Source organism: Polyodon spathula, chromosome 4, assembly GCF_017654505.1.
Source record: "Polyodon spathula isolate WHYD16114869_AA chromosome 4, ASM1765450v1, whole genome shotgun sequence".
Lineage (NCBI taxonomy): Eukaryota > Metazoa > Chordata > Actinopteri > Acipenseriformes > Polyodontidae > Polyodon > Polyodon spathula.
This window is the reverse complement of record NC_054537.1, coordinates 92,423,002-92,437,441: the sequence shown is the minus strand read 5'-3', so window position 1 is coordinate 92,437,441 and position 14,440 is coordinate 92,423,002. Positions and strand designations below refer to the sequence as shown.

Genomic DNA, 14,440 nt, shown 5'->3' with positions numbered 1-14,440 from the left:
TGTTGACACGCAGTATGTATTAGAACACGTTTTTTTTCTTTTTTTCTGCGATGTGTCGCTGTTGTGTTGGCTTTGCTTTACTGATTGATTACGCGTAGACCAAATAAAGTCGGTGCTGAAATGTGGTGAGTAAGGAAATGGAAAACAGGGAACGTTTAAGTCGCAGTATCGGTGCGATTTAACGTTCGTACGTTTTGTATTTTATTACATAAGAGAAATCACAATTTAAAACAGTTGGCTACAACGCTTCTGCATCCTTCGAGGTCATGCTAACGAGTAGTATTTACAGTTGGGCCATGGATATTAGATTTATACAGCGCTTCTGTTAGTAGTTTGATGCTTTTTTTTTTTTTTTTTTTCGTTATTTCAGCGTTAAGTTAGGACTGTGTTTTTTTTTTCTTAGTTTACTAGTGCCAAACCTCCGGAGACGCTTCTGTTGAGAGAATGGAGCGGTGCCGGGATGAGCTGCTTTGAATGATTTTTATCGATGTATATAAATATTACACACAAAACTTGGTCTGTTTTAGTCTTGTGTAGTGTGGCTTGACAAAAAAAATCATAACTCATGTTAATGATGGCATACCGTAATTGATAGGAAAAGTTAAGTTTTCTAAACCATAGTATGGCGCATGAAACGAGCTCTTCGCTTTGGACATCCAGTATTAAAACGTGGCTGTTAGCCTGTGTGTGTTGTTATACACAAACACTATCATGTCCCAGCAGGACACGACCATCATGACAGTAAAAAGACATAGTGAAGCGTTCTTGCCTTTGTGTAAGTTAGATGCGTCAGCCGCAGCGTGCAGAATACATATTTATTTATTCGGGACTTTCTTTCTGCATCGGGACGCGGGACATTTAACATGAAATCAGGATTGTCCCGACCCTATATGGGCTGTTGGCGTGCGTGTGTGTGTGTGTGTGTATATATATATATATATATATATATATATATATATATATATATATATATACACACACACACACACACACACAGCTCTGGAAAAAATTAAGAGACCACTGCAAAATTATCAGTTTCTCTGGTTTTACTATTTATAGGTATGTGTTTGGGTAAAATGAACATTTTTGTTTTATTCTATAAACTACTGACAACATTTCTCCCAGATTCCAAATACAAATGTTGTCATTTAGAACATTGGCAGAAAATGACAACTGGTCAAAATAACAAAAAAGATGCATTGTTGTCAGACCTCGAATAATGCAAAGAAAATAAGTTCATATTCATTTTTAAACAACACAGTACTAATGTTTTAACGTAGAAAGAGTTCAGAAATCAGTATTTGGTGGAATAACCCTGATTTTCAAGCATAGCTTTCATGCGTCTTGGCATGCTCTCCACCAGTCTTTCACATTGATGTTGGGTGACTTTATGCCACTCCTGGCCACAGTCATGCCACTTTATGCCACTCGGCTTTGTTTGATGGCTTCTGACCATCCATCTTCCTCTTGATCACATTCCAGAGGTTTTCAATGGGGTTCACGTCTGGAGAGTAGGCTGGCCATGACAGGGTCTTGATCTGGTGGTCCTCCATCCACACCTTGATTGACCTGGCTGTGTGGCATGGAGCATTGTCCTGCTGGAAAAACCAATCCTCAGAGGTGGGGAACATTGTCAGAGCAGAAGGAAGCAAGTTTTCTTCCAGGACAACCTTGTACTTGGCTTGATTCATGCCAAAGCTTCCCGATTCCAGCCTTGCTGAAGCACCCCCAGATCATCACTGATCCTCCACCACATTTCACAGTGGGTGCGAGACACTGTGGCTTGTAGGCCTCTCCAGGTCTCCGTCTAACCATTAGACGACCAGATGTTGGGCAAAGCTGAAAATTGGACTCACCTGGGGGTGCTTAAGCAAGGCTGGAATCGGGCAGATTTGTCTTTGTGAAGGACGCATGAATCAAGCCAAGTACCAGGTTGTCCTGGAAGAAAACTTGCTGGATGGTTGGATGGTCAGAAGCCATCAAACAAAGCTGAGCTGCTTGAATTTTTGTGCCAGGAGTGGCATAAAGTCACCCAACATCAATGTGAAAGACTGGTGGAGAGCATGTCAAGACGCATGAAAGCTATGCTTGAAAATCAGGGTTATTCCACCAAATACTGATTTCTGAACTCTTCCTAAGTTAAAACATTAGTACTGTGTTGTTTAAAAATGAATATGAACTTATTTTCTTTGCATTATTCGAGGTCTGACAACAATGCATCTTTTTTGTTGTTTTGACCAGTTGTCATTTTCTGCAAATAAATGCTCTAAATGACAATATTTTTTATTTGGAATTTGGGAGAAGTCTTGTCAGTAGTTTATAGAATAAAACAAAAATGTTCATTTTACCCAAACATATACCTATAAATAGTAGAACCAGAGAAACTGCTAATTTTGCAGAGGTGTCTTAATTTTTTCCAGAGCTGTATAGATAGATAGCGCTAGCTCTCTCTCTCTCTCTCTCTCTCTCTCTCTCTCTCTCTCTCTCTCTCTCTCTCTCTCTCTCTCTCTCTATCTATATATATATCTAGTCTGTATTATATATATATATATATATATATATAATATATATATATATATATATATATATATATATATATATATATATATATTTTATATAGTGTATGTGTGTGTGTGTGTGGTGTGTATAATGTGTATATTGTATCTATATATATATATATATATATATATAATATATATATATATATATATATATATATATATATATATATATATATAATATAACACACACACACACACACTGACAGACAGAGCATTGCCTGGCTGGGAAGGCTCGAGTCGTAAGCCTTACGACTTTAAGCCAGCCGGGTCATTAACGGAAAGCAAATGCCCTGCCTGGAGTTCATGATTATAGCCTTTTATTTTTTTCTTTGTCTTGTGCTCGTCATGTGGTGCTTGTGAACAGGAAAGGGAACTTTTTTCTTAACAAACATTAAAAAAATCTGAATAGTTTAGTTTTTAATTTAAGACGGGGAAAGCATTTAAGATTTTTGTGTTTCGTCTGCTTTTATGAAAAGAAGTTAGTTTAAAAAAAAGTAAATATAACAAACTGATTCTATAATAGTATTAAACAAATTAATCTTAAAAGAAAGGAATTACATTAGTAATTTGAGTTATTGTGTAAATTTATTTTTTATATTTTTTATAAGTTTATTTATTTCAAAGTTGAATTGCAGGTTTGAAACGTAGCTAGTATGTTCGTGGCTGTGATTTCTGATGATGGAGCAAAGCATTTGGGGTTCGGTTTGTAGTTTGGGAAGGTTTGCTGCTGATTTTCAACTATTGATGGCTGGTGGACATCGATAATAGCAGGAGTTAAGACTTGAAGTTTGTTGGATAGAGATGGAGGGAGTATTTATTTTTTTTAATATATATACAGTACTGTGCAAAAGTTTTAGGCAGGTGTGAAAAAATGCTGTAAAGTAAGAAAGCTTTCAAAAATAGACATATTTATATATAGAGTTTATTTATCAATTAACTAAATGCAAAGTGAGTGAACAGAAGAAAAATCTACATCAAATCAATATTTGGTGTGACCACCCTTTGCCTTCAAAACAGCATCAATTCTTCTAGGTACACTTGCACACAGTTTTTGAAGGAACTCGGCATGTAGGTTGGCCCAAACATCTTGGAGAACTACTCCGTTGCTTCTTTCTCTTCATGTAATCCCAGACAGACTCTGTTGAGATCAGGGCTCTGTGGGGGCCATACCATCACTTCCAGGACTCCTTGTTCTTCTTTACGCTGAAGATACTTCTTAATGCCTTTCGCTGTATGTTTGGGGTCGTTGTCATGCTGCAGAATAAATTTGGGGCCAATCAGATGCCTCCCTGATGGTATTGCATGATGGATAAGTATCTGCCTGTACTTCTCAACATTGAGGAGACCATTAATTCTGACCAAATCCCCAACTCCATTTGCAGAAATGCAGCCCCAAACTTGCAAGGAACCTCCACCATGATTCACTGTTGCCTGCAGACACCCATCCGTGTACCGCTCTCCAGCCCTTCGGCGAACACACTGCCTTCTGCTACAGCCAAATATTTCAAATTTTGACTCATCAGTCCAGAGCACCTGCTGCTATTTTTCTGCACCCCAGTTCCTGTGTTTTCGTGCATAGTTGAGTCTGGCCTTGTTTCCATGTCGGAGGTATGGCTTTTTGGCCGCAAGTCTTCCATGAAGGCCACTTCTGACCAGACTTCTCCAGACAGTAGATGGGTGTACCAGGGTGCCACTGTTTTCTGCCAATTCTGAGCTGATGGCACTGCTGGACATCTTCCGATTGCAAAGGGAAGTAAGCATGATGTGTCTTTCATCTGCTGCAGTAAGTTTCTGGCCGACCACTGCGTCTACGGTCCTCGATGTTGCCAGTTTCTTTGTGCTTCTTCAAAAGAGCTTGGAGAGCACATCTGGAAACCCCCATCTGCCTTGAAATTTCTGCCTGGGAGAGACCTTGCTGATGCAGTATAACTATCTTGTGTCTTGTTGCTGTGCTCAGTCTTGCCATGTGTATGACGTATGACCTTGTTAGCTGAGTTTGGCTGTTCCTCACCCAGTTTTATTCCTCTTACACAGCTGTTTCTGTTTCAGTTAATGATTGTGTTTCAACCTACATATTGAATTGATGATCATTAGCACCTGTTTGGTATAATTGTTTAATCATACACCTGACTGTATGCCAACAAAATCCCTGACTGTGCAAGTGTACCTAGAAGAATTGATGCTGTTTTGGCAAAGGGTGGTCACACCAAATATTGATTTGATGTAGATTTTTTCTTCTGTTCACTCACTTTGCATTTAGTTAATTGATAAATATAATCTATTAACATGTCTATTTTTGAAAGCATTCTTACTTTACAGCATTTTTTCACACCTGCCTAAAACTTTTGCACAGTACTGTGTGTGTGTGTGTCTATATATATATATATATGAGAAAGACTCGTTTTTGTGACCTATAGCCATTTCATGGGTTTATTGTGGTTCTAACAGTTATACTAGATATTATTTTTGGCGGATGGTAACTTAATGTACTTTATCAGTGATGGTTGCGTAAACGTTCTGAGAGAATTTCCTGGTCATTAATGCGCTATACAGCAACCAATCAGAAGACGGCATTTCCGTTATTCATCACAGGTTTATAATTCCTGAATTAATCAAGCTAATTTGAATGTATTAAACATTTAATTATGCTAATATTAAAAAATAGCAATAGCCCAAGTACGTTTGTATTGGTACAGGACAATATAATGCCTATTCATACATATGTATTCCCAAAATTACCATAATTACATGTAAATGAGTCTCTTCAAATCAGATTGATTTGATTGACAGAACTTATGAATCACATACAATGAGCTTTAACTATTTTTTTTAAATGTCTCCTAAATCTTAGATTAGTTGGTTTGCTTTATTGCAGTTTTTGCAAGTTGTGCCAAATAAGCACAAACACATAAATGCTGGGGGAGTTCTATTTCATGTATTACAAATTATAATTGCATAATAAATACAAATGCAGTGTTTGGGTAACTCTGGGATAACATTAACAAAACACAATAGCTACTGGAATGAAGCAGGTTGCTGAAATAGGCAGTTTATTATACCTAAAAAGTTTGAAGATTATATAAATTTTTTTAGCAGTTTACTTATGTTGCTAATTCTTTCTCCTTTTTACAGTCTGTCAGACAATTGCAGCGTCATAATGTTGGGGAGAAGGGACCTCAAATTTCACCATCAACAAAAATGGCAAATGGATACATTTTGCCAGAAGGAAAAGTCACACCGAATACAATTTTTGTTGGTGGAATTGATATGAAGGTATGCAAAGAAAATAACCGAGTATTTTTACATTTATAATGTATTGATATGATGACCTAATCTGTTTCATTTTTTAGGTGGATGAACGTGAAATCAGGGATTTCTTTGCAAGATACGGGTCAGTGAAGGAAGTTAAAATAATCACTTACAGAGGAGGTATATGCAAAGGGTGAGTATCAAGCCTAGGTAGTGTGTTTAGTTCTGTGAAGGCTATGGAATGGCATGTCATTTAAGACGCAGTTGGTTTTAAACAGGCTGTTAGATATGCTTCGTCAGGTTCCTGATCAGTGTAGGCCCGGATAGGACCACTGCAGTAGTCACTGTAATTTAAAACATGGGATATTCTTTTTAATTTCATTAAGTGATCTGTGGTGATTGATGTACCTAGAAGCAAGCCACAGCAATAATCAAACTGTCAGCACAAATACATTGTGGTGGTAATATCCAGATTAGTGACATTATGAGTACGTAGCTTTGTCTGATGCCTCGGTGTTCAGTGTGATGCTCATTTGATTGCAACAAACAATATTTTTATGGCATTTTGTTATATTTCAGTTTTTGGCTTCATATTACGCAGCACTAATGTCTACTTCAAAGCAATGTTTCATGGAAAAGAATGCTTGTGTGTGGTTACGGAAACCAGAGTCTTTGCATTCCCAAATCAGTCAGCATTGGCTCACTCACAACTTACTAACTGAGTCAGATGTTTTCTTCCCTTAGGTATGGGTTTGTCTCATTTGAGGAGGATGTGGATATTCAAACTATTGTTGATGTAGGTACTGCAGGTTTCTGTAAGTTGAAATATTATAGCTCTAATCTTGGAAAACCTAAATTAACATTGACTAGTCCATAATCAGAGTCTGTGAAACTAGCCTAAAGAGTGAAAAGTAGCAATGTAGAGCTTTGTCAGAACTGACTAATCTGAAACCAGTACTCACCATATCCGATGGGAGAATGATAGAATATAGCTGTATATCATATATGAAACGAGTATTTGGTGTTTTATGAGTTTATAAATTAACACTTTTTTTTTCTTAGCAACAGATCAGTTTTAAAGGCAGAAAGTTGAAACTTGGACCAGCAATAATGAAAGAAAGAATGCCATGTAAGTTTCTGTATATAGTCACTATGGCTGTAACTGCCCCCCCCCCCCCTCCCCCTGCTGCCAGCAAGTCATCAAACATGTTTTGTTGTTGGGTAGGTTCCAGTCAGAGTCTTGGACCTGAACAGTGGATGCAGGCTCCTTCACAACAGGTGTATTGTGTGTGTAACAACCAGATGATGGAAAATGTTATGCAGCCTTTTCCTGTTATGAGCCCAGGAAACCAGTATGTCCAGGTAATTGCAATGCACTGTGTAATTTAAGGTACAGTGAAGTGTAAGTACTTTGGTCTTTTTGCTAGTGTACAGATTAAAGTTTATACTTTACAATTGGGTTAAAACATTTGCTTAAGGTACTGTCAAAATTGGCCTATGTACAATAAAATAGGGGGAAATGTAATGAGATCAGTAGACAGATCTGTGGTGCGTCTGTTTAGTAAGCTTAAATGCCCCTTAACCTATTCTGTCCCATGTAATAAATTTATTATACATTGTATTTATAAATAATGCAAAATAGTTTTTTTTATTTCTATTACTAGGACCTTGAAGTGATGCCTGCACTTAAATGTACACCAAGTGTTCGCACCAAAAGCACAAACATGCATGATTTTAAAAAAGGACATCACAAAAAGCTATTTAAAGATGAGGTTAAAACTGATTTTTAAGTAATTTCTCAACGTAAAAACAGTTCACATGTGTCCTTGTGTGTCTTGCCCTGAACAGTGTCATGCATCGTGGTACACTGGGGGAGCACTTAACAGGAAGACTCAGGTAAAACTTATGTCTGTACATTGTAAATGCAATTCACTGTTCTTTGAATTAAAATCATGAAAAAAAAACACTGACCCAGAAAAAGGCCTCACCCAGTATACCACTAGATGGTTTATTTTACACGTGCTGTTTTAAAATATTTTTTTTCAGAGTAAAACAGGTTTAAAAGGCACTGCACAGCAAAAGAACGCTCAGTACTGCATCTCCAGCCAAGCCCCACCCCTTGTTTGCTGTGTTTTTCACATATCTCTTCATAGTTGTGCATACTGATAAATCCTCATTTATCACCAAACTCCTCAATAATGTGATCCAAGTCATTATTTTATTACTATAACATCTCAAAGCTCTGCAAATGATTGATATTCATAGTGCACTGGATGCAGAAGCAGCTGTCATCTTTGTTACTGTCCATGTTTCTCTGTGGTGCAGGGGCTATGATGTGTATTGCACAGGTCCGCACACATTTTTTTTTTTTTTTGGGGGGGGGGGGGGGGGGGGGGGGGGGGGAAGCATCTGTCGGCTCCTTTTCGTCTCACTCGTCCATTGAAAGGTTTTCTCTGCTTTTTCCGGAGAAAAAACGACTAGAGACTTGTGCTTGATGTATTTCTGATGTGAGGCAGGGTCCGACATTGGACTGGAAAGGGAAAATTGTAATGTTGGACCTGGTCTGATGTAGGAACGCGAAGGGTTAAATGTGTATACCAAAGTGTAGTGTATTTCAATATAATGTAATTCATTAACCCCCATTGAGGATGCTTGGCAGGGAATTGTCCGTATAAGTCCAATTGTGATGAAACCTGCTAAGGACATTCTTTAGCAGAAGCTTTTGAGAATATGGGTAAATGGAGGCACCTGTTTGTCCGTCTCTGGTCTAAACTGCCGGCAGGTGGTTATTTAGGTTGATGACATGCGTTTTTGTTTACAGCAGACTGTGTGGTGTTCACTGTTTATCTAATAGAAAAGAAAAACTGTTCTCGGTATTAAGGTTTATGGGCCTGTATCAGGCCGACTTTAAATAGTTTGGAGACTTTCTAGGTTTGTTACTTTATCACTCGGTACATTTTTAAAGGAAATGTTTGAAAGCTTTATTTCTACACAGCGTCAATGCAACTTAAAAGAAAGTTTTAAAAAATTGGTGCAATTTAAAAATTTAAGTATAATAACTTACAAAATCGAAAACAATTATCAGTGTTTCATCATTAAATGTACCCCATTTAAGTGTAATATTGTATGAATGTGGTACATAGTGTACAACTAACTATTTTTTAAGCAACAATTATTTCCATTAAATTTTTTAGAGGGGTATTTTGTGAAAGCATCTCTATTGTTTACCATTTACTGTACATTTTAAATAAAGTTATAAACGGATGGTTCTGTGTTTTCTTTTAAGTAAAATAGTTCTTGGCCCGAACTGAGTGAAGCTTCACAGGGCTCCATACTTAAGTGGCGCCTGTAACCCAAACAAAATGCTGCTTCTCCCTCTAAAAACATGTCAGTATGTATATGTAGAAAAGACAGTAACAATCTGATTGAATACAAATGCCTGGTGGTGCTGTGTTAACACCAACAGAATACTGTAACCTATCTTTAATGCAATCGTTTTGATGGTTACCAAACGTGTGCAAGTACTGTTGTGCATAAATTTAGCGTACAATGAACAGTTGTAGTCAAGCAATTTAGAAAAAAAACAATTGAAAATGCAGTAAAGTTTAGTGTGTTGAAGCTGTGGCACTTAACAATGCCCATAAAACCTAAAATAAACAATTATAATGAAGGGCTGTAACACAGCAAAAAAGGTAAATTAAACAAAAAACTGAAGTGAAAAGGGTGTTGAATCAAGCTTTCTTTGTGAACTTCAATAAACCAGTGTTTCACCTGTCATCGTAGGGTGCCTAAGTAGTTTTGAGTCAGCAGTAACACATTTATAATTTTTGCATCATCTTTGGCAACTGCATCTATCCCAGATATAATAGATTTGGTTACAATGTTTACCGTTAGGAGTTTGAGGATGATTTAATTGTGCAGCAGGTTCCCTAGTTGGCTGATAAGCTGATCTCTCAAGCCAAGGAAGCAGGCATGGTAATTTGTTACCATAATGAAAAACTGTTTTGTACAAAAGCAAGGTAGGACACTAGGGAAGAAACGGTAAATACTGTAGCCTAGTGCATCATCTTACCAGAACAATATTTTATAATAATTGGGGTTGCAGATCACGAACCCGCTTAAGTGTATGCTCCGTTTTGGTGTATAAATATTCATGAAAAATGGGCGATACACTTAAGCGGGTTAGACATTTAAAACAGTTTTTGTGAATTTATATTTAAAAAGCTATAAAAACAGTAACATTTGAACACGTAAAGGATACTGACCTAAGCTCTTGGCAGGTATTTTAGTAGCTCTGTATTGTCAGCAGGTGGCACTATGGGCTTAAATGTTCTTGACTTTGCATAGAAAAATATGCTGTGAAATGTTCACCTTGCATAGACAGTGTAAAGTAGCTATAAATAAAACATCTAAACTCACCTAGTTTTCAGATACAAACTACATTTGAATTTGTTTTTCAACAGCTTGACATTTAAATTGGGCTTTAGCCTAATAGTAAGTGGTGAATTTACATCATTGGGTACTTTTTATGGTCATTTCAAGGAGTAGGATATAAAACTAAAGATTTGGGGCCTTATTTAGGTCTAAAATTGAGCTTGTCTGATGTGTCTTGCATCAGCTGTTTTAAACATAGAAAAATAAAAAATATGGACAAACTGGACTTTTTTTAGATTTTTACATACTAGGCCATTGTGATATTACTCAGTAGCCACTGCATATACTGATGGTGATTAAGTATTTACATAGTAAACCTCATCTGAATTTTTTTTTTTTTTTTTTTTTTAAGCCATATACTTACCCGGGTTTCCCAGCAGTTGTGATGCCAGAGATGCCTATGGGCTATTCTCAGAATGCTTATGCATATCAGGTAATGTAGTCTTTTCATATTTTTTGTTTTAGTGTACAATAACTTACAATTCTTGATTTCTATCCAAACCCACTGTCATCGGGAAGCAGCAGCAGAGGGGCATTGCTTTAGAAATCTTGAGATTGACGATGGGTTGAATTTTGAAATGGGCCAAAGATCTGTTTTCTGTCATTGCTGTGTCTTGATCCTTTTGGCAGACCGTACTTCAGTGTTGTGCGGCAACATTGGATTGAGTGTCTGAGTGCAGTTATTGTTTAAATAGTTAGTCACTACAAGTGAATGGAAGGATTAGTTATTTTAAACATTCTGGTGGCTCATTGGACAGAAAGATGCTTACTTGTCTACTATTAAAGTGAGTTCCGGTATCACACTGAAATAAGAACTAGGTTGCAAAGTGATTTCTAAAGGCTGACTTGAGTTACTAAAAAGGGTTTAGGTGAAACGAGTCGTGTATTTACTTATTGACACTAATAATATAAATCAAGTGAAGTGATTACATTAATCAAGTGTAAGGTACTGAATGCAGGTAATAAAAATTTGCATTATAAATACCATATGGGAGATACTGAAATTTGAAGAAGGAATCTATGAAAAAGACCTAGGAGTTTTTGTTGACTCAAATGTCTTGACAATTCATCTAGACAATGTGGGGAAGCTATTAAAAAAAAAAAAAAAAAAAAAAAAAAAAGGCCAACAAGATGCTCAGATATATTGTGAAAAATGTTGAATTTAAATCAAGGAAAGTAATGTTAAAGCTTTACAATGCATTAGTAGTACCTCATCTTGAATATTGTGTTCAGTCCTGGTCACCTCTCTACCAAAAGGATATTGCTGCTGTAGAAGGAGTGCAAAGAAGAGCGACCAGAATTATTCCAGGTTTAAAAGGCATGTCATGTGCAGACAGGCTAAAAGAATTGAATCTATTCAGTCTTGAACAAAGACGACTACGCAGCGACCTGGTTTCAAGCATTCAGTATTCTAAAAGGTATTGACAATGTCGACCCAAGTGACTTTTTTGACCTGAAAAAAGAAATCAGGACCTGGAGTTACAAATGGAGATTGGGCGAAGGGGATTTCAAAACAGAAAATAGGAGGCACTTTTTTACACAGAATTGTGAGGGTCTGGAACAGCTCCCCAGTAATGTTGTTGAAGCTGATACCCTGGGATCCTTCAAGAAGCTGCTTGATGAGATTCTGGGATCAATAAGCTACTAACAACCAAACGAGCAAGATGGACCGAATGGCCTCCTCTTGTTTGTAAACTTTCTTATGTTCTTAATTTTCTAGACATGCTTACTGTAGCTACATATTTATAATTTTATTTAAAAAACAAAAAAAAAAACTCATTTATTTCAGCCCACTGTCAAATTTAAAAATGTATTCTGTTTTGTGATCTGTATGCTGCTGATCAAGCTTGAACCGCATGTTTTATTGTGTTGGTTGTGTTCTGTAATTTTCTTTATTGCCCCAAGTAAATTGGACAGTCTCAATGGGAACGTTTCCTGGTTAAATAAAATGTATAAATAAATACATTTTAAACAATTTTATTTTACAGTTAAGGATAATATCGGTAATACAAGAAATTTAAATTAGATGGATGTAGTAATTGTTTCAATTTAATATGCGATTAAAACCGAGATTAACGAAGATCAAATTTAATGGAGATTTTTTTTTAATTGCTTGACAGCCCTAAGATAGATATGTGGATGTAGTTATATTTTTTTTGTTTGTTTTTTTTAAATATAGTATGCTGCCCCACAGTGGCCTGCAGGAGATCATAGGACGAGATTGGTAAACCAGGTAATAAATACAGTATGGTGTGCAGGTCTTGAATTTCAGCACACGATGGCGGGAATCACGCATTTTCCAAATTGTAAATTTCAGTATGGGGAAAATCCAGCAGAGATTAAGAGAAGCTACTCTATTCTTCCCGCTCTCCCTATTTTTTAACCAATTTAAATGCATAATTTTGAACATGTTCCTTAATAAAGTGACACAAGAATAATCTCTCGTACTGTAATGTATGATTCTCAGTGGCCATCTTTTAAGTTTGTTTTTGTAGAAGCCGTCAAGACTCTATTGCAGTAAGAGCAAAGTGAACTGTATTTGTGGGGGGGGGGGGGGTGTTGAAAACCCTCATGTTATTTAGCAAGTAGTGACTTTGGGAGTTGATTTTCTGTATAATTAATAGACGGACAACATGACATGGACAATGGACCTTGGTTAAAAAGAAAACACCCTGCAACGACGAGGCAGCTGATTTGTTCTACTGAAGGCAAAGAAAGTTGGCCGGAGCCACCATTGTTAAATGAAAAATATGATACAGAATGTGATAATAAAACACAAACAAGCAATGCCAGTGCAGTAAAAGGCAAAGGTTTTATTGAGCAGCTTTGTCATTCGCGTTAATATTTGATATGCAATACAAACTACTTATCTGAAACAACAACAGTGTGAATTGCTATGCAGAAAACAAGCTTTTTATATGGAAAAGTGCCTTTTCTGTCACCCAACCACTATATTTTCAGTGATGCAGTCATCAGCATGTTAAAGGACAATCCCATTTGGAGCTCAAGATGCTATAGGGAAGACAGTTAATTGAAGATTTGTTTTATCCAATGATATATATAACCTGACTGACAATACAACTCTGTTTAATTGTTTACAGTGATTTTGTCTGTATTCCTGTGTAAGTTACCTGTTGATTTGCAGAATCTCAGCGGAACAATCATTTTTATAGAGTAATGCAAAACTTTTGGCCATAGCTGTACAATTTGTGTTTTTGTTGTAGTGACACATTTGGAGTGTAGGACAGTTTAACCCGTATTATATTAAGGGGAAGAGAACTGTAGCCTAACATGGTGGTTACGATTATAATTGTTTAATGCCTGTAACATGATGCTCTGTTTCTAGAGTTTTGTCGACTGTGGTGTGCAGACAGTGCTGACCCTATTATAATTTCCTCTACACAAGGGCATCTTTCCCAAGGTATGTATTTAAGCTATTGGTATAATTAATTTTAATCAGAAAATATAACTCGCTCAACTTTTAATGCTTACGGTGGATGCTTTTAACCCTTCATCAGCAAAAAAGCCCAGATGGAATGGGGACGGATTGCAGCACATATAAAATATACATAAATGTGGTTAACAACATAAATTCATAAACTAAACTGCTGTCAACAGTAAAAGTCTTTCAGATTTCACTAACATGAATATTAACTACAATAATTGTTGTACCTAGATACTCAATGTGTACAAAACCTAGTATATAACCAAACCAGTGCATAAATATGTAGTTGATTTATGCCTAAAATAAACAGTGCCAATCCAAGTAGTGCCTTTATCAAAGTTTAAAAGTTTAGCTGATGGGAGCACATTTACTCAATTGCTTCCCCTATAGATTCGACAAGGCGACAGGAGCTGTGCGGTAGTGGTAGCCTATATAATGTTTTTTTTTTTTTTTTTTTTTTTTTAAAACTCATGGAGGACAACTAATCCTTTTAAATAATCATTAACCCTTAGCGGTCCATTTATTCAGCACCTGTCAGGTGCATCAGGTCCAATTTTATTTTACATGCGCCCCCCCCCCCCCCCCCCCCCCCCCCCCCCCCCCCCCCCCCCACCCCCCCCCAGGTTTAATAGGCACTGCATATCAACAGTACACTGTACTGCATCTCCAGCCAAGGCACACCCCTTGTTCGCTGTATGTCAGCTACCTCTTCATAGTAGTGCATACTGATAAATCCTCTCCTGTTCACTTG

At 36.9% G+C, this 14,440-nt stretch overlaps 1 protein-coding gene across 1 annotated transcript in view; it reads left to right on the top strand.

The window, feature by feature from the left end:
- LOC121314014 (deleted in azoospermia-like) overlaps positions 1 to 13,635 on the top strand; it is a 29,759-nt gene extending 16,124 nt beyond the window's left edge. The window contains exons 3-10 of the mRNA XM_041246776.1: positions 5,694 to 5,834; positions 5,912 to 6,003; positions 6,555 to 6,606; positions 6,873 to 6,939; positions 7,036 to 7,172; positions 10,597 to 10,677; positions 12,424 to 12,477; positions 13,591 to 13,635. Coding sequence (XP_041102710.1) covers positions 5,694 to 5,834; positions 5,912 to 6,003; positions 6,555 to 6,606; positions 6,873 to 6,939; positions 7,036 to 7,172; positions 10,597 to 10,677; positions 12,424 to 12,477; positions 13,591 to 13,635 — 669 coding nt within the window. The remainder of the gene's footprint in view (positions 1 to 5,693; positions 5,835 to 5,911; positions 6,004 to 6,554; positions 6,607 to 6,872; positions 6,940 to 7,035; positions 7,173 to 10,596; positions 10,678 to 12,423; positions 12,478 to 13,590) is intronic.
- The last annotated feature ends 805 nt before the right edge of the window (positions 13,636 to 14,440 follow it).